This window comes from Petromyzon marinus, chromosome 24 (assembly GCF_048934315.1).
Source record: "Petromyzon marinus isolate PM22_M1 ecotype Great Lakes invasive population chromosome 24, UKy_Petmar_22M1.pri1.0, whole genome shotgun sequence".
Classification (NCBI taxonomy): domain Eukaryota; kingdom Metazoa; phylum Chordata; class Hyperoartia; order Petromyzontiformes; family Petromyzontidae; genus Petromyzon; species Petromyzon marinus.
Window position 1 is genome coordinate 13,188,082 of NC_133690.1, and position 19,165 is coordinate 13,207,246.

General features: G+C 45.8%; 1 protein-coding gene across 3 annotated transcripts in view; it reads right to left on the minus strand.

Annotated features, from left to right (window-relative positions):
• Positions 1-19,165, minus strand: part of ANO4 (anoctamin 4) — a 164,666-nt gene that overhangs the window by 56,978 nt on the left and 88,523 nt on the right. For all 3 annotated transcript variants that reach the window (XM_032959970.2, XM_032959969.2, XM_032959971.2), the window contains 6 exons: positions 17,404-17,568; positions 16,181-16,281; positions 12,663-12,707; positions 8,031-8,162; positions 3,347-3,453; positions 1,125-1,180 (listed from right to left, as the gene is read on the minus strand). In XM_032959970.2, coding sequence (XP_032815861.1) covers positions 1,125-1,180; positions 3,347-3,453; positions 8,031-8,162; positions 12,663-12,707; positions 16,181-16,281; positions 17,404-17,568 — 606 coding nt within the window. The remainder of the gene's footprint in view (positions 1-1,124; positions 1,181-3,346; positions 3,454-8,030; positions 8,163-12,662; positions 12,708-16,180; positions 16,282-17,403; positions 17,569-19,165) is intronic.

Genomic DNA, 19,165 nt, shown 5'->3' on the forward strand with positions numbered 1-19,165 from the left:
CCCGTACATCTTCTTAGACCACGTAGTTCATGACCTTTTCCATGGCTATGCCAGAGGAATTTCCATATGGCACAGATGCAATGGGAGGAAGGCTCCCTATTGATCAACCATGTTATGTATGCTGATGAGCTAGTAATTGCTTGCTCACTCTGAGGAGTTCGATACCCTGCTGCAGAACCTGGAGCGGGCTACTAAGGGACGGGGCCTTGCCATCAGTTCCACAAAAACAAAGCGCCTGCTGGCGTATTTTATGTAACCAAATACTCCACCCCCTCAACTCCCCATGAGTGGATGGGGCAATTGTGGCGAGAGTGGAGAAGTTTTCATATCTGGAAAGTATGCTTATGACCGGCTCCATATTAGAAGCAGAGGTCTCGCACCAAATCAGTCAAGTGGCATTACCTTTTCATCAGCTGCGTTATTCTGAATGATAACTACCTGCCCTATCGATCGATATGAAGCTCCAGGTCGTCTCGGCCACAGTTATGCTTGTGATATGTGTACTCCTTTGAAGGAACATCTCCGCCGTTTTGAAAAATCCATGCTCGCCTGCCCATGATCCATTCTGGGCTTAAGCAGACTGATTTGTGTGTTTTAGATTCAGAAAATGTGATGTCATTTGCGAGATTAGGCCATTGTGTGCCAGCTTCGGGGTAAATAAATTGCAATTTAGAAAATTACACCGCAAATTTCTACATTTGGGATTACACACAGCAGCAGTCACCGCCTCCTTCTGACAAACTAATGCCCCAGGTCACTCTTGCGAATGCTACTATCCTGGCCCCACGTAAGTTCCCACGTGGTTAAACAAAATAAAATGTACTTGAAACTTGACCCCTATTTAATGATTAACTTGTACACAATATGGAAGAGTAAGCCAAAGTAACATCTAAAGAGTCTCTCTAGAGCCCCCTCTAGTGGAGGACCTTCTGCCAGCAGTGGCGTAAGGAAACAATTGCAGGGTTGAACCCGTTACCTATGCGAGGATATGGTGTAAAGTTAAGCACGCAAAAAAGTGTGCGTTCACACACGTGGAGGGGAAAAAAAACAATTGCATGTGAAAAGCTAAATATGTGCACGCATCATTGTTGGTGACAGAATATTGTCAAGTTAAATTTGTTTACCTCATGGAGGGGGAAGGCAGCCTCGTAGGTTCCATTGTTAAGCATTCGGTTCAGCCCTGTAGATCAGAATTCAGATTCTCTTTATAAACCGGAGGAACCTGACGAAGCTACGAGGATCTTTTTCACGGATGTCCAGTCGGGGCGGGTCATCAAGTTACATCACAAAAAACATACAATAAAGGATAATAGAATAAGAAAGAGACAGTTTAAGCAAGTTACTAATAAATAAATAAAAACAAAGCATGAATGGACAAATTGCATGAGTATATACATTCCAATAGCAACCTTGGACAAGGCTGCAAAACAACAACAACAATCATCCAAGACCACACCAAGACAATGCCAGTCCCCTCGATTACATTGCACCTAAAAAAGTGAACGATCGATACATGGGTAAGGTTCGTGGTTTCAAATCACAGTTGCAAATTTGGCTGCATCTGGCACTCGATGACTAACAAGAGTTTACATAAGCAGCAGCAGCAGCAAACACCCGAGACTCCAGCAGGCAAAACCAACCACCAGGGGCCACTGCAGAGTGTGCGCAGAGAGGTCGACAATGGCTCTCCGATATTGATTTTAGGTTATCCCACATTTCTGTTGTTTGGCACGAGTTCGCAGCAAGCGGAGCGAAACGTCGGACACCGTGCCCAACAACACGCGGGTAACAACTTAAACATGCATTGCAGAGAGAGAGAGAAAGAGCTACACGGCACAACCGCGAAAAGGTGCAATAGTTGAGATGTGAGAGTGATCACAAAATGGGTTTTCCACATTGGCCGTGGAAGGCACGGCTGATAGAGTTTAACGACGTACAGGCACTCATTAAGTGGCCCGTAATGGTACACCTGGTTAGGCTGCTCCACCCAAAGTGTGATTCCACATCAATCCACTTTATGCACGTGTTGTTGATTTTAAATTCCTGACCGAGTAGTTTCTATTCCCCTGGATAAGCACCAATAACTCCGGCATGGACAAAGATTACGGCGTATTTTTCAAACACAGACTTCGAAATGAAATAAAATGATTTGTTTTCAACTTCCATCCTTGTATTGCATACACGAGCAGTGCCGCTTTGCGTAAATAGTAAGAATGGTACTGCATTCTTTAACAATATTTTCAATGCAAATTTAGAAATGTGGACAGAGTGGGCCAAGGTAGATCCTAAAATAATTAGCCATGGTCAATTTGCTTCTGGATGACGGTCTCCCCCAAGCCGTCATTATTTCTCAGTCTTGCGATGCAACAATCCATCTGGCTCCTGCACGTGGATCTGATGTCATCGGTTCATCTCTGCAGTGAGCTTTCTCGTGGGGTGCATTCGCCACCTTTGGCTGACACTCCGCTGTTGGCCTCAGCCACTGGCCGTCATCCTTTCTTGTGACGCACCGTATTCACATTGCTTCACAGTGAACAAAAGTGAACATGATGTCTTTAATACGGAGTATGTGGGGAGCGGTAGTGTAGCCGGTTAACGCGCTGCGCTACGAACCCGGCGGGCCGAGTTCAATTCCCGCTCACGGTCAACACCAGTGACGGTTATCTGAAACGGTCCCTGGGCCTCCCCTACGTCGACTCAGCCTCAAATTCGTACCTGGTGCGGTGTGTAAACATCGCCGCTAGGGAGACAAAGGCTGCCGGGCGTGGTGTTGGCCACTCACCCACCCACTTCGTGTGCCGTGCCGGCCTTCATAGGTGTTCGCTAACAGCACTTGTCCCACCAGTCTGTTAAGGCTATACGGGGGATTGTTGCCTTTTTTGTATAAATGTACACGTGTATATTATCACATCTGCGTGTTTCTCTTTCTGCCTCTCACTATAATTCAAAGTGCATCTAACCATGAGTCATGTGTATGTTGGACACCGTACGTAGCCAACCGTGCTAATCGGAGGTGCGGGGGAAGGACAACAAACTAAACACAAACAGCAGTTCTAAAGAAATGAGTTTGTCAATCTAGATGATTTCAAAGTGCATAGCTCCAGTGGCTTCCTAATATCGGGAGAAAGAGCATTCCAGATGGCCGCAGAAGCGCATCTGAAAGCGCGCAATGCTGTGACCATCTTTGCTCGATAGCTCGCCAAAAGCCATATCCATTGTCAATGTGCATGTTTTTATTTAATTAAAAGTTATGTTGGACGATGATTTTCCAAAATGTAATAAACATTTGTTCGTTACAGATGACCCGATTTGCCCGCGGCTTGTGAGCGTGCGAAGGCCCTCTTACCTATTTTACATTTGCCCTCTTCATACTTGGTTCTCTGCAGCACGTGGTGAACGATGCGGCTTCGTTGTGCGTTGCTGAAAAACGTGCCCTTGTCATGGATGATGAAGCTGTGAGAGAGAGACATTAGATGAAAGAGTTGCCCCTCGGAGGTAAAAAATGTAGGACGTATCATGGAATACAAAATACATCACATAACCGCAAGACGAGGTAAGAACTACATGTAAATGCGTGTTGTTGGCTACTGTGACACTGCACAACTGACATAAAGCGGGCCTTTTAATGTCCTGCCAAGGTTTACAGATTTCCCAAGACAGCTGCCTCAAAATGAGGGCAATCCTGGCAAAACCAGAACAGGTGGCAAACCTACAAACCAGGTAGCCCCGCATATCGGCCAGGTAGTTAACATCTCGCGCTGGCGGTTTTACCCCTGCACATTTAGAAACATGCCTTTCGACTATTTGGCTGCTGCGTATATTTCCACGCGATAAGCCACTTCGTTGGGCTACCATTTTGTAGCCAGGTCGGTTGCGAATAAGAGCCATGTAGCTCAGCGGCCATTGCCGAGTAGAACGAAATTACAGTACAGCAGAGTCGACATGGCAGTGCAGCTGTTGCCCTTTTCCCTCTCTTTGTTATCGCAATCTTTCACAGGCGCACGCCTTGCACCGCCAACACTCGTCCGCGAAGGACGTAGGCTGCCCTCGTCTGGCAATAACGTTCAAGCTGCCGCAATTACTCACGTTGAAAAACGACGGGGAAAGAGTTGCGTGGCCCCATTGTTGGGGTGACCCACGGAGGGAAATGTGTTTTTATCTCTCTCTCTCTCTCGAATTATTGACATTAGGAGAAGGAGACGGCCTAAGAAGGGTTCTTGTTTGAGTGCCGACTTTCTATCAGAATGTTGATGTTGAAATTTAGGAGGGATAGTTAGTGGGGTGGCGACATGGCCGAGCGTCAGCGTAGCCTTGTCACCACCGTCCCAGAGGCCCGTGTCATTGCCCCAGGGGGATTGCAGTTCGAGCTCTGAATCAGTCATAGTTAATACTGCGGGGTGTGTTAATCGAAACCACGTGCGGTCTGCTTCACCGTGGACGTTAAAAGATCACGTGGCACTGCTCAAAAAGAGCAGGCCACGCTCGCCGGTGGCACGATCCAAATTTGTCAAATTTGGAAAATTACTTGCAAATTACTTAATTGGGTAAAACCACATAGCAACTACACCCCCCCCCCACCCCTTACTAGCAGACAATACCGGTGTGTGAAACATGGCACCTTCCTGATATAACCTTGTGCCGCAAGAATGGCACGAAGACCAAAAGTACGAATTATATGATGCATTTCTTATATGATGCCTTTTTGATTGTGGGCTCGGCTATTGTTTTTTTACTTTTTATTATTCCACAAGAGGGCCAGGACAGAACGCAAGCAATGCCAATGGAGTGGTGGAGGCCACAGAAATTCTGCCAACCAAAAAAGAAGCCCCAAACACAGAGCTCATGGGTTAGGGGAAAGCGGGAAAATGGGGGGCGGGGGGGGGTGGAGACGTGTATTTGTGTTTGTTTTAATTTATTATGGGGAAGGGAAGGTAAAGAAGAAGGGACAAAGTGACAGGTAGGCTCGGCTATTTTCGACATCCGCATTTTATGTTTGCGAGCCATGTTTTTTTCCTCTGCCACATCAAACTCTGCACCACTCTCTCCGCCTCCCGCCAACCACTCCACCACTCATCAGAATTAACATTTCAAAACTGCTGCTGTAAAGGACGTAATCAGCGAAACGCGAATGATTTGTTCACCTCCAGTGCAATGTCACGTAGCCGACTCGCTGGAGACTTTGGCACAGGCATACAGATGACGAGGTCAGAAATGTGAGTGACTATCCAAAGCGGCTGTTACAGTTCGTAGAAATAGGTTCCCGGACAAAAAAATAAAGTGCAAACTGCTATAAACTTTAAACAGTAAATGCTCTACTCTGCTTTGGAAGTGATACATGCGAGATTAAGAACACATTACCGCACGGGAGAAAGGTCTGAGTTATTCACGTAAACAGTAAAATGATCAGACATGGTGCTGTTCACAGCAGGCGTCACAGCTGTCGCGATTTTCACCTGAAGACGGGCGCTCGTGTTGCGCTCGAAACGTCGCGATTGATTTGATTTCTACCTACGTGACTTTACCGAAAAAGAAGCAAAGAGTATGGTAAAATACTGCGCTGGGATGGAGTGTTTTGCGGTCAATTCAGAGGGAGGAAATGCGACGGTCGGATAAGCGACACCGCATTCTCAGTGTGCCATTGCGCTTATGACCTGGCAACCAAAAAGTAGTACACGGCACCAGCAACACCACCGGGTCCGCAAATAACAACCCCCTTCCCAAGATGCAATGTGTGTTTTGAGAGGGCATTGACCTGAACTTGGGAAGGGCGGTCTCATAATGTGTGTGCTCACGCTGGTATTGAGGAATAGCCCAAAGAGTGATCGCTGTCATTCGTCGCCACTAGGGGTCCCACCAAACGGTGTATTTGATGTGAAAAGCGGTGCGCTAACTTGAGATTTGGGTGGAGGTGGGAGGGGCGGTGGATGTCGATATTCCCCGCTTTCAACTCGACAACCGAAGGTCGTGTGGCGAGACGGTGCCAACGGGTTTGCGCGTGCAAACGGGCAGCCCTGCAATTGCATGGTCGTGCCAACTGCTGACGGCAGGGCCTCCACTAGGGGGAGGCCCCGAACAGCACCTCGAGTGGTATTTTGAGCCGACTCTTCCACGCTGCACCAGACGTCTCAGCAGTGGTGTGGAGTACCCAAGAATGTAATACCCATCACACGTGACCTGCCGATCGGATTACCTGTCTCGTACCCATTTTTGCTGCTGGCTCGACAGAAGTGGGCGAGAGCCGTTAAGAAACTGGGCCCTCCATTGTTTTCCAACTGCCTCACCAGAAGATCGAACACCAGCAACCTCAACGCAATGCAAGTTCGGTGTGTGCTAACAATTACACGATGACAGTACTCCAGCCCACCATAAAACATTTCTTCTATTACAAATTAATACATTACCTAAAAAAAAACATTACAAAATTGAATAACTGGAAAGATCCCCTTGACTCGTTAATCCATTATTTCCACCTTTCAGCGCAGATAATTATAGAGGCAGTGCGGTACAGATTGTTATTTTGAAAAGGAATAATTTTCCACTGGTAATGGATAAATGTTTACACGGGGGATTTTATTTATCAGGCAACAAGGGGTTGATATTACAGATTCACACGGTCTATTTTAGTTTCTGAGTCAAGAGACCAACACCAATCCTTTCCTTTGCCCTGGTCTCTGGAATACAAGTGGGCAGGTGATACTTTTATTCCCATTGCCTTGATATGTTATTGCTTAAAATTACTTCCAAATATGATTCATCTTGATTACACCATAACCAAACTGCAATGCCTGCATATAAAATGCAACGTAAAAATAGAGACGTTAAATTGACAATTGCAGTTTATTATAATTAGTGTTAAATTAACATTTCTGCAATTATTTAAATTAATGCATCTGCTGCTCAGTAATGGAGGATTAAAATAAATGGAGCTGTGGCTGAGTGGTCAGCACATTGTGCTCTGAACCCAATAACCTAAGCTCGATTCCCATTCACAGATAACATTGCTGGCAAGTGATTTCTTATCCGTCAGTACTGATGAGAACAGCTGACAAAAATGGTATTGTTAATCATGCAGGGGGTATCGGTGGTGCAGTGTTTAACACGCAAAGCTATGAATCCGGTGACCTGAGTTTGAGTCCATGGCTAACTTCAGTAGTGAGTGACATCTGAACCGGTCCTGGGCCCTCCCTTAACCAACCTGTACTGACTAACCAGCTTGGTGAAGCTTGGCAAACGGCCCACATGACCAACGTGGTGTGGGAGAGACCTTGACAAAGATTGAAAAGGGTGCTGTAATTTATTCAATTAAAGAGTCAATTAATGATTTATGGTCAACTAATTTTAAAAGATAATTGTGAAATATGTCCTCGGTGTGGTGATTTTAAGCATGGATGTAAAGCATTAACGGACAAACCTTTCGACCCAAACTTTACCCGAAACCCAATAACAAAAACAGAGGGAAAAAGTGTTTAACTGGCTGGTGTATAGCTCAAGTGAGAAAGCTGTTAAGCTAGATCAACTCACGCAAACCTGACAAAACCGACTGCTCTACTAAATCAATGTAAAACATAATCGAAAACGGGCAAGTGATACACCTCATGTTCACGTTTGCCACTTGTCCAGTTTTCCCCAGGATTGTTCAGGTGCTTGTCCTGTGAAATGTGCAGGTCTTCCTGGGACATTACAAGTCCTGGTTTTACCAGTTCATATTAATACGCCTATCACTCAAAGACCATGCATTTACATGCAGATCTCTCGTCTTCCAGGAGTGTGATATATTATTCTATTTCCCGTGATATGCACTGGTTTCTGTTAAAACTAAACATTTTTATTTTATTTTACCAGAAATGGCTATTTTTCAGAAGCTACCTGGCCAGAAAAGACAGCTCAACGAAGTGGCTCATCATGTGGAAATGTATCACAGCCAAATACTCCAAACACCCGTTTCTTTTGTACCTTCCAAGCGGAAACCCCATTCAAATCTGAAATCCGGCACAGAGCGAGGCTTGCACGCAACAGTAGCAGCGACTTACTGGTGGATTCGCTGCCGGCTGAATGGGGCCGTGTAGTTGTCGTTTTCCTCCAGGTCTGGCAGCAAATCCTTATCCAGCTGCATAGGGTTCCTGGGCAACCATCTGCGAAGCTTCTGTAGGTTCCTGTTCACTCTGTTGACGGAGGGGGCAGGGGGTGTCGACGGGTGGGGCACGGGAGGAAAGGGCCACGGGGAGAGTGGAATGAGTGCGTCCGATGTAGCTGCTTCAGTTGCACACAGCCTGCAGTAGCAGCAGCGGTATTGCCAGGGTTTTTTAAAAATATATTTGGGAAGCAATGAACGGCAGCGGCTTCTATGGGCATCGCATGTGCAGGCAGCCTATGGCAGCCGCATGGAAGTCCACAGAGGCAGGCCGGCCGGCGAGGACACTTAATGGCGCACACATGTTTTTACAAATGTTCTTCTCCTCAGTACAAAGTACCCCGGTATAATAACCATCATTTTTGCACAATGGCCACAATGTGCTCCAGCGTGGCTGGTATTCCACTGAACACCCCTACATATAGGCTACATGGCCAGTTAATGCAGTGCAGGGCCCTGCACGTTGGCATTCACTCAAATGTCTTAGGAGGGCATTGTTTATGGCCAGGTAGGCTGTGTCCACTGTAGCCTGTTTGCTTTGTGGTACGATCCCCCGTTTGTTTATGCGCATCTGCCACAGGGCACCCTTTCCTCTGCTCTAATGTCCATTCCACTCCTCTCTTCTCTCGCTTTATAAATTGGAAATTTGAACCAATTGCTGCTGGTCTGGTTTAGCAGTTGAATATATTTTTGAATGCCCTTTATCAAGGGTTATTAATCCAGAATTGGTGACTTCAGATCTCTGCTGTAGAGCACCACTATTCTTAGTTTGCTCCAATAGGTACTACATCAGTGTTTTATATTATCCGAAGCCATGCATGCATCCGCATAAATGCATACGTAGATTGTGAGTTACAGGGTGTAAATCACGGTAAAAGTACAGTCCTGTATAGCTTGCTCACGACAATACTGGCAAAAATGGTCTCCTGTAGAGGGTGCTCCAGAAAGCCCTTCTAGAGGGTCTAGTTACGCCTTTCAGGAAATCAGCGTTTTCATACAAAAAAACTAAAGCGTAATGCTCATGAGCCTCCCTTCCACTGCATCGCTGAGCAAATTACAGCACAAGGGGCTGTTATTTTAAATGAAAAGCAGTGACGAGTATACAAAGAGCGTTCCTCTGCATTCACCAAGCCTAAATTACGTGTCGAATGGATTGTGCGTACTGCTGTTTGTGAAATGATTGTATCTGTGTTCAAGCTGGGCTTAAAGGTGAACAATATTGTGAGAATTGACAGCGGGCGGCATAACATAAATACATGTCATAGGTTACCCGGCTGACAAAGGGGAAGTCACCGGGCGGAATAGAGCCGCATTAATCTGCACTTCTCCAATATGCTCTGCGCCACACTAGGCAAGGGCGAGCGAAGTAATTCACTCTTTGTATGCCCTGAGCACTCCCTGAGCTTCGCCTCTCGACTGCATTAAACAAGTCCCCACGTGCTCGGGCTCCAGCGTCTACCAAATCGGGATTCGCGGGGCGCACATTTTAATGGGGATTCATACGGGGGGCCTCTTCCTGGTGAAAAATATCACCCGCGAAAACAAGCACCATGGCTTCCCAGTTTTCCTGGTGGGAAAATGAATTGTTATTATTCTCTCAATTGATCGGGATAGCTATTGTGGCAAACTGGTAACACCGCTGATTCAGTAAACAATTAAGCAGATAAATGCACTCCAAGAGCAATTTAGTAAGGGGAATTGCAGCGCAGAAACACCCTGTAGAATGGCATTATTATTTTATTTATTTAACGTTTGTGCAGAATTCCACCATCTACTGCGCCCTGTACGTTTTCTAAAAGTATTCGCAGAACAGGTGTGCAGTGCTTTCTGTATTAACAACAGCCTGAACTTTTGAAAAAAAGAATGTGCATGGCAGAAAATGGGGTGTAACTTTGAGTGACAACGAATAACAACACTGACACTTCGGTGCATTAAGTCTTCATGGTTTACTTTTAACCTAAGTGCAATGTGCAATATATCAACAAAGGCCAGTGGGCATGGCTTCCAAAGTTTGGCAATCAGTTTGTTGAGTGAAAAGCACGAAAGGTATTTTTTTATTTCTTCTTGTGTGTTGTATTATTTTGCTTTGTGACGTATATGTGTGTATGTATATGTGTATGTATGCGTGTATTTTGAAGTTCTTTCGCAACGTACGTAGCCAACCGTGCTAATCGGAGGTGTGGGGGAAAGGAGAAGAAACTAAACACAAAATTCACTTCTAAAGAAATTATTTTTCAATCTAGATTTAAAGGTGACCAATCCTTACCCCAGTGGCAATTGTATTTACAGTTAGTGAGGAGGGGTGGCGGTCAACGGCACACACTGCTGCGAACCTGGAGACCTGAGTTCAATTCCCTATGGATACATCGGTGGGAAGTGATATTTGAAATTCTCATGGGTGCAATCCGTCACTAATATGCACTGACCAGCACGGTGAAGTATGGTCAAACAACTCTCACGACCGAAATCGTGTAGGGAGGGCCTTCATCCAGCAGTGGATTGACAAAAGCGATATATTATTCAATTATGTAAGTAGAGTTATAGGTTGGTAGGGCAGTGGTGAGCGAGCCCAAGCGCTCTACATACCCGGAGACCTGGGTTCGATTCCCTGCGTGCGGCTAACATCAGTGGCGTGTGGTAGCTAAACCAATCCTGGTCCTCTTCCCCCCGCACCTCTATCACCAATCGGGCGTTGACCAGCGTGGCGAAGTATGGTCAAACACCTTCCACGACCGTTCATGGCGTGGGGAGGCCTTCATCCAACGATTAACCGACGAAAGGGTTTCACATTATTATATTTCTATTGCGCATACGTAAGGCGGGCTCGTGCGTGTACATTTGCCTCTCTGCGTCGACGTCTGATTGGCTCGTTCTCCACAACGCGTGACCTATGCGGATGCCCGCGTGCGTCGTGCATTTGCACGACGGCTCCGTAATTCCACATTCCTCATGCGCTAACTCGGTAGCTGCCAGCCCATAAACTGCATGGGCACAGCTGGCTGTGAAGGTCGTCCCTGATAACGTTTGAGAGTGAGAGCTGTGTGCGCGCGCGCGCGCGGCTTGCAATTATGCAAAGTGCCACTCAAGAGCGAAGCGATGGAATGCATTCTGAGGGTATTAAACCCCCACTCCCATGCATTGACATCAGTATAATGAACAGAGTTCACCTTCATTGCTTAAATGTCATTGTCATGCCACCTTTACCAGTAATGGAACAGACTTATTTACGCTTTCGCTTGCAGAATTTACACTTGCGCAACTGTTGCACCCTATGTCTCAACTGTTGTAAAATCACAATATTTAACAAAGAATACACGTGTCTGTATAGGTGCATCCCTGCAACGTTTTACTCATTCTACTGCTGGCAGAAGGTCCTCCACTTGGGGCATCCTTAGAGAGCCCATTCAGAGGGTATTTTGCCTCTCTTCCATGCGACCAGCCGACTAACTGTTGTATACCCATTTATACTGCTGGGAGGGGGGGGGGCGTGGATAGAGGTGGGGGGGGGGGGTATTGAATAAACATTCCCATTGCTTCATACGCCGCACCCGGAGATTGAACAGGTGACCTCTAGATTGTAAGTCCAGTGTGCCAACCATTACACCACACCACGGCAGGACCCATCGCTGCATGCCGTGTAAGTGTCTTCATTTATCAGTGGTCAACACTGGCCCACTCACAAGGTTACCACTCTGGGTATAACTGCCAGATAAGCAATTCAAGGGAAGTGTAATCACTCTGTGCTCCGATCTCCTTGGTATCACCCTCACCTTGAAAGCAGAAGATGAGATCAATTCGTGCAAAGACACGTGATTATTTTTTTGATGTTTTACTGTAGCACACTACCCCAGTCGATGGTCTAGTATGCAAGATTATCACGGTCATCTATTTCAAAATCTTCCAATATTTAAAAACAGCTGTCTGATGTGGGGTCCGGATGTGCTCTTGTGTTGTTTGGCGCAATGACTGACGTGTCGCTCCCAGCACATGAAGCGAAATATCAGAGCTGAATCGGTTCACGAAGGAGCTCAAACCACCATACGGAGAACACGCGCGGTACAATCCGAAAACACAGCGGGGAGCTCAACAGCGCAACCGCGAGAACCTACATACGTAAATAGATGTTGCACTTTGGTTAATTACCTGAAGGAAATATTGTAGTGGGCAGTGGCAGGAATTGAACTTTCAATCCAAGCCGAGTGGCATGCATACGGACCACCGTCCTATGCAGTGTGGACATAACGACTCATTGAACATCATCTTCTTCGATGCACGAGATGAACAGTATACAATTATATTATTTCCACTTCATGTTATGTTTATACCAGGCTAGATTCTATCGATGGATGCCACGACGAATTCTAAATTAACGATAAGATTGATAAGGGTGAAAACTAATCAATTTGTGAATTGGACCGCGGTGTCCAATTTGATTGCGAAGTGAGTGAGTCTTTACTTCCCTGCTACGGCAGACACTCTAAACATAGCAGGTCACAAGCAGGTAAATAACCAACACACATTCAGCACACACCTGTGTATAAACTTGACCTTTTTCTTTTGGCCATCCGTTTTTCGCCTGTAAAATGAAAAACGCAATCATCAAAGAGGTATTATATTCAAGCTTTTAATAAGAAAATTAAGACATTTGCCATCTTGTATTCACAATAATGAACATCCGAAAAACAACCACTGCTTACTTCCCCATCAAGTGGTGCTCATTTTATCGACTCCAGGAGGATGATGGGCTGAGCTTTGACTTCTGATGAAATCGCCATCCATTGGTTGGGACATAACTCAATTGGCAGGACATGATGTCAACCTATGGTCGATGAGAGGTTGTTCTTTCTCTGCTGCTGTTCCTCTTGTGGTCTATAATTCCTTTCCTGTCAGCTGCCTCCACTGCGGAGAACCTTTCACTGTCCAAGTCCAGACTCAGAACATCTGTCCTCTTCTGAAATATTACTGTCTCTGTGAAGTGTCTTCATATGCACTTCTTCCATAATGTCATCTGCATTCTCTCTCTGGTATGTAGGATTACATTTCTTATTCTCTGCTCGAATTAAAAGACCGCTCATCAAACTCTCTATGTGGACAAGTTTTCTGTATTTGTACAGCACAGTGAGATCCAGCCACATTTAGACGCTCGATAAATCTAAATTGTATTGTAGTTCACAACAGTTTAAAACCCATCCAGGGTAAACTTAACTGTTGTGATTAATCACTTGATGGAAAGTCAATAGTGGTAGGTCTGTAGAGTCTGGGCGCTGCCATAGAAATATGGAATCCCACCATTGCTTCAGGACCACAAACAGATATGAATATTACCCTTGTCTTATGGGGACCCTACATCTTTTAGTTGTTCCCAAAATGCAACAATTTCTTTGGTGCAAGAACAACAGTGCTGCGTGAATTAGCAAGCAGGATCGGTGGAAGAAACTGGGAATAATTCCATATTGTTTCTCTGCATAACAATGAGCTTTTCCATAAAACATTTTCTGTCGTGTGCTTCCCACTGCTGTAAAAATGAATCAACTTCAGTCATGAATCATGACTGCTCCCATTTATTTTGGAACTGTTACGCACGGTAGCTCCTGGGCTTTACACATCCGACGTGGTAAATCACCTGCAATTGTTCACCAGACTAGAGATCAAGGGAGCCACACACACATTTAAATTTACACCTGGAGCCGTGACGCAATTTTTGTTTCTTTTCACAAAAAATCCATATTTATAAGTTGTAATGCACGGGCGCAATATTGCAATGCATTTGTAACACACCCAAGGTTTTGCCTGCATTATGGTGTTTCTTATTTCGATGTCAAATGTTGATAAACCCAGACGTGTTTGATTCACCTCTGTTTCATAACACCGTTACATAAGCCAAGGAAAGCAAGAGGAATATCTTCCAAAAGTATCGAAACAGTCATAATGAGTGTGTATCCTAAAGCATCAAAACTACCTGGGAGGTTTTGCGATACCTAAAACTGGTTGACTGAGGATTAAGTAGAATACACGAGCAAGTTCTGCTGCTCAGTTAAAATGTAATGCCATGGTGATTGTCACATGAGTCAATGAGCAAAAGCAGCAAGGTTATCAAACATAATCAAAGTTACGTCACTCCCTATATCATCTCTGGCCTCTCTGGACCACCCGGGACACATGCTTAAAGGTAAGAAGGTGCACTTTAAAATAATATTAGACCCATTCTTGAACAAGCCAATTAACCCCTTCCCATTCTGATGACATACGTGTACATCATCAAACTGTGCCACATGCCCTCCCACTATACTATGCAGAAGGGCGTGGCACAGTTTTGGAACAACCTATCATAGAGGGCGGTCGTGTCGCTACGGTTCTCTGCGGCGAGTATAATGTCTCTTAAAAAAAAAGAGCTATGCCTCTCAAAATAAAATTAATGCCAACCGCTCGCGCCTTCAGAGATTCAGCGGTAAACGGGACCGATCCCCTAACTTGCAGACACGTCTCGGAATGGAAAGGGTTAAAGCTGCCTCATGTCCGAGACCCTCAAGCCCAGTGTCACCAGGATGCACACCTTGTTCACTCTGGCGTGGTATCCCTCTTCAGCCAACACGTGCAGCTCCTAGCCCGTCCACACGTTAGCCACTCATGCCCTTCTCCTCCCCTCCTCTACCCCACCCTTTGCGTGTTTCATTTTGGAAAATCCTAACTCAACCCAATAAAATCCCAACAATGATCTCTTATAAATAAAGATATTCATGACCGCATGTTTATTGCCCGGAATGTGCCATGCATAGTAAATGTGAATCAAGAAAATATGAAGAAAAAAAGTTGCCACACAAGGGATCCCCATAAAGGGCACAAGTTGTTAATAATGGATTTCCGTGCCAATGTTGCCACGAATAATTATGTCGGTGCCTGTTACACATTCCCAGAAGATGGCACGACAGCGGGTGGTCACTCAGAATTGCCGCTCTGAAGCTTGGCACAATATGGTAAATACCTGGGCGCTGGGATTCAAATTTATACCATTTGTCTGTGCACTTAAGTGTCGCCAAAACTCACGCACACGACTCAAACGTCGGCATAAGGTGTGACTGGAAAACCAATGTCGACACATGTAGTGATAACAACACCGTCTGGAGGAGGTGTTGTCATTTAATGCACATCTGTTGTTTTTAGTGCTTGAAGACGAATAACTGGGGGGGGGGGGGGGGGGGGGGTGGAAACTCTGAGAATTTGATTTGGAGAGTTATTCCAGCTTGGGTCAATGATAACTTGTTTTCAATAAGAGAAGTATTGTGTAACAGTTAAATAATTATTCAGAAAATCTGTACCTTAGATACTGTTATCTGTTTAGATTTTAGACATGCGCTAATCCGATAAGATGCCTGTTGCACATCTGCAGTCTTGGATTTTAGCTCAGGACCTGCAAGGTCAAGGCTGAGGTCAAGGTCGGGTGCCACAAGATCAAGACGAGGCCAAGGCCAGAAGCATTTTAGGTCGAGGCCAGGGTCAAGGGCAGCCCAATGGAATTATATAAGTTGGTGTCTCTAATCCAAATCCTTAGACTGAGGCCACAACACCAAGGAAAGGCCAAGGATGAGGCCTGAGGATCGGTCTCAAAGAGCCAAGACGACATGCATGGAATGCTTTTGGCCATGATGTGCTTTAATCTTTGGATCTCGTCATGTTACCCGATGTGTTGTTGCTGTTGTTGTTTTAATTTGTACTGACTACTGTAATGTTTTTCTGTTTATGCTGCAACTCCCAAAAATTAAATGTTACGTAAAAAAATTTAATTGGTAAAAAAATTCCTTTATGACAAAATGACTGAGCTGAACATTAACGCGAAGCCTGGAGAAGGGAAAAAAATTATAATCTAATTAAGAACGAACCCAGAGATTTGAGTTTGGATTACCATTGCTGAATAAAAAAGAATAACGGCAGCAAGTGAACCAAGCAATTCAATTAGTTCAAGCAACCAAATTGGGCCGCATGCACTGGATGAGTCGAAACATGGTTCATGTGCTTTCTTAATGGGGCGCTGTGCACTTCTCTCTGCTTTACCTGAACGGCATGCGGATGCACATCTCTTCGGCGTGCTTGCACAAGACCTCCCACGGAGCGTGAATCTTCACAAACACGGTCTCGCTGTTCGTCACTGAAGGCTGCCGGAAGACAGGGATAGAAACCAGGCAGGCATTTCAGATGGAGCCGAATGCAGGAGATCTCGTTTGTGATCCTGGCGTTTGTAGTAGTTCACGGTAACCAAAGCTTAACACATTAGTCAATAGCATTTCCCTTAAAATATAACACTGCCCTATTGTAATACGCAATGTGTTTCTTGCTATCAATAAGAGTCGCTGCACACGACGTTGCCAACAATGATAAAGTTTCCTCTCGAGGGCAGTGTTATTGATGAATGTGTTGAGTTTTTGTTATTTGTGGTTATAAGCAAGCATACCTTGTAATTCTCATCTAAATTAAAAATCCTCAGAACTGGTGAAAAATGATTACTGGCTTCAGACTAATGTAAAGCCCAGAGCAACAAAAAAGTTACTGTTCTGACTGAAAAAAAACAACCCACCTTGAAGACAATGGTGCTGAACAGCTCTATCATTTGAATTGCTTGCTCGTTACTATCGATTAGTATTGGGGAATTGCATGCAAATGTGCCGTACTTCTAAGCTCCTGCAGCTATGACCCCTGCTCTCACGGATCCCCCCTTGACCAGCATGGCGAAGTATTTTTTTTTTAATCACCCACCGTGGCCCACACCGCGTCGAGGGCATCCAGCAGTGGATTGACAAGGGTGCCGCATGCGTTCATTATTGTTGCATCACATGGGCGAGTAATGGCATCTTTGTATTTTGCACGCACACTACCAGCGTGTGCTAGCAAGGTAAATTAAAATAACAAAAAAAATGCTTTATTTTACCAGGTAAGGCCCACTCAGCTATCTAGGCTTTTTTTAATTTCAGAAGTGACCTGGCCACAATTGATAACTCAATGAAGTGGCTTATCATGTGGACATGGAAAGCAACCAAACACTCTGGATGCACGTTGATTCTAAGTGTGGAGGGAAAACCCAGAGGACCCTGGAGAAAACCCCACGTTACGACAGGCAGAGAGACCATGCAAACTCCAAATAAACCGGTATCAGGGTCGGGGTCGAACCCAGGAACCACCTGTATAGCAGGCGAGGTAGTTAACAGCTGTGTGCCAGCTCATCATCTTAGAACACCTCCTGCATGTCCCCCCCCACCCCAACACCCCCCCCCCCTCCCCACCTCTCTTTCCACTTGCAGCCCTTCCCCGCGCAGATTCTTCTCAAAGAAGTGCCGGCGTTCGGGGTGTGGGCTGCACATTCGATGCACCAGCAGGTAATCCACGCGCCGCTTGCCGTCCCGGAAGAACAGCCCCGAGCCTGGCGCACCCAGACGGCTGTTCCGAAACTAATAAAACAGGCAATCAGCCGACCCCGTCGGGCAGGGTCCATTCAATCGGGTTAGCTAAAAACCATCAGCACAATGTGCTCGGATTTAAGACGACGACAACAACAAATATCACACACAAGACATTGCGTGCATATAGACAAGACACACGGGCAACCGCACAGGTACATGTGTAGTGGAGTATGAAGGTGTGTTGTGGAAACTGCGCGACTGCATGATCACACGGACAGTGTGGGGTTATCTGGGGTCAGCCTGTGGAGAAGGCGAAAACAGCGTGGGTCGTGTTAGGACAGCCAGGTGCAAAGGCTGGGATGATGAGGTAACGGTTGGGCCAATTAAGCCAGAGGATCAGCAATGGCGGTGATTGGCTGTGGCTGTTGTCAAGGGCGAGGAGGCGTCGAGATGTCTGGGGAAAGGCAGGTGTTTGAGGACGCGAAGCGTGCGGAGGCACGCGGGCCAATTAATTAGCGACAATGAGAATTGGGATAAATTGGGGGAGACACACAGAGAGCGGGGAGTTGGAGTTGGGAGCTGGACGAGGAAGACGTGGAGTTTGGAAACAGAGTTTGGCGACAGAGTGGGAAACGGAGTTGGAACAGAGTGTGAAGCAAGACAAAGTGGTTAGCAGTGGAGTGAGCGTAGCGATAGCGAAGCTGAAGCAAGACGAAGTAGTTAGCAGTGGAGTGGGCATAGCGATAGCGAAGCTGAAGACGCTGTGTGCGGAGTTGCTGAACGGGGAGTCGCTGAGTGCGAAGCAAGTGAAGTGATAGTGGGGAGACAAAGGTGGTGAGCGAGACGAGCGGAGCACGGCGAGCGAGCCGTGGTGACCAGGATACTGTGGAGTGTGGAGGACATGTTGAATGTTGTAAATAAAGCGGTGTTCGAAGAAAGACAGAAGTTGTCCGCGTAAAGTCGAACACTACACATGGATGTTGCGCATTACACTGAGCGCTGCATGCGTTCGCCAACGCAGATATGCGTTGTGGGGCCACGTAAATGAGTCTACTACAGCAAGTATTTCCCTGTGCATACATGCCGATCCAAATTGCTATACGTAGTTCCATACACTTGTCCCTATAATAAATAGTTACACACTTAGTGCTTGAGGCATCTGTGAGTGACGATAGAGCCACTGATAAAATAATCAAAGGTGCAGTTGAAGTTGAATACAAGCACACCCCTCGGGAGCAAGGCCAGCTGTCCTTATATCAGAAGTGGTGCGTTTCAATCAGAAGTTACCCTAACCCTTTCACCCACGGGTGTAATCTAAGCACGTATCGGTTACATTAGAACTGTTATTATTAATATACGTTGTTCTTGTATCCAGATGCTGTGTTATTCATGTACATTTTTTGTTATTCCGATATTCTGTTGTTTTTGTCACGTATCCCACTGCAATAAATTGTACACAAGTTATTAAGGCTATTAGCAGTGGACTATATATGTGTGGTGATACATATTGTTCCTAAATAATTTGCAATTGAGCAAAATGTGCAAGAGGACATTAAATTATGGATTATTTAAACATGTGCTTGTCAGATTGAGAGGCAAAGGTGCAGCCCTGCAATTGCTTGCTCACACCACTGCTGGGTCGAGG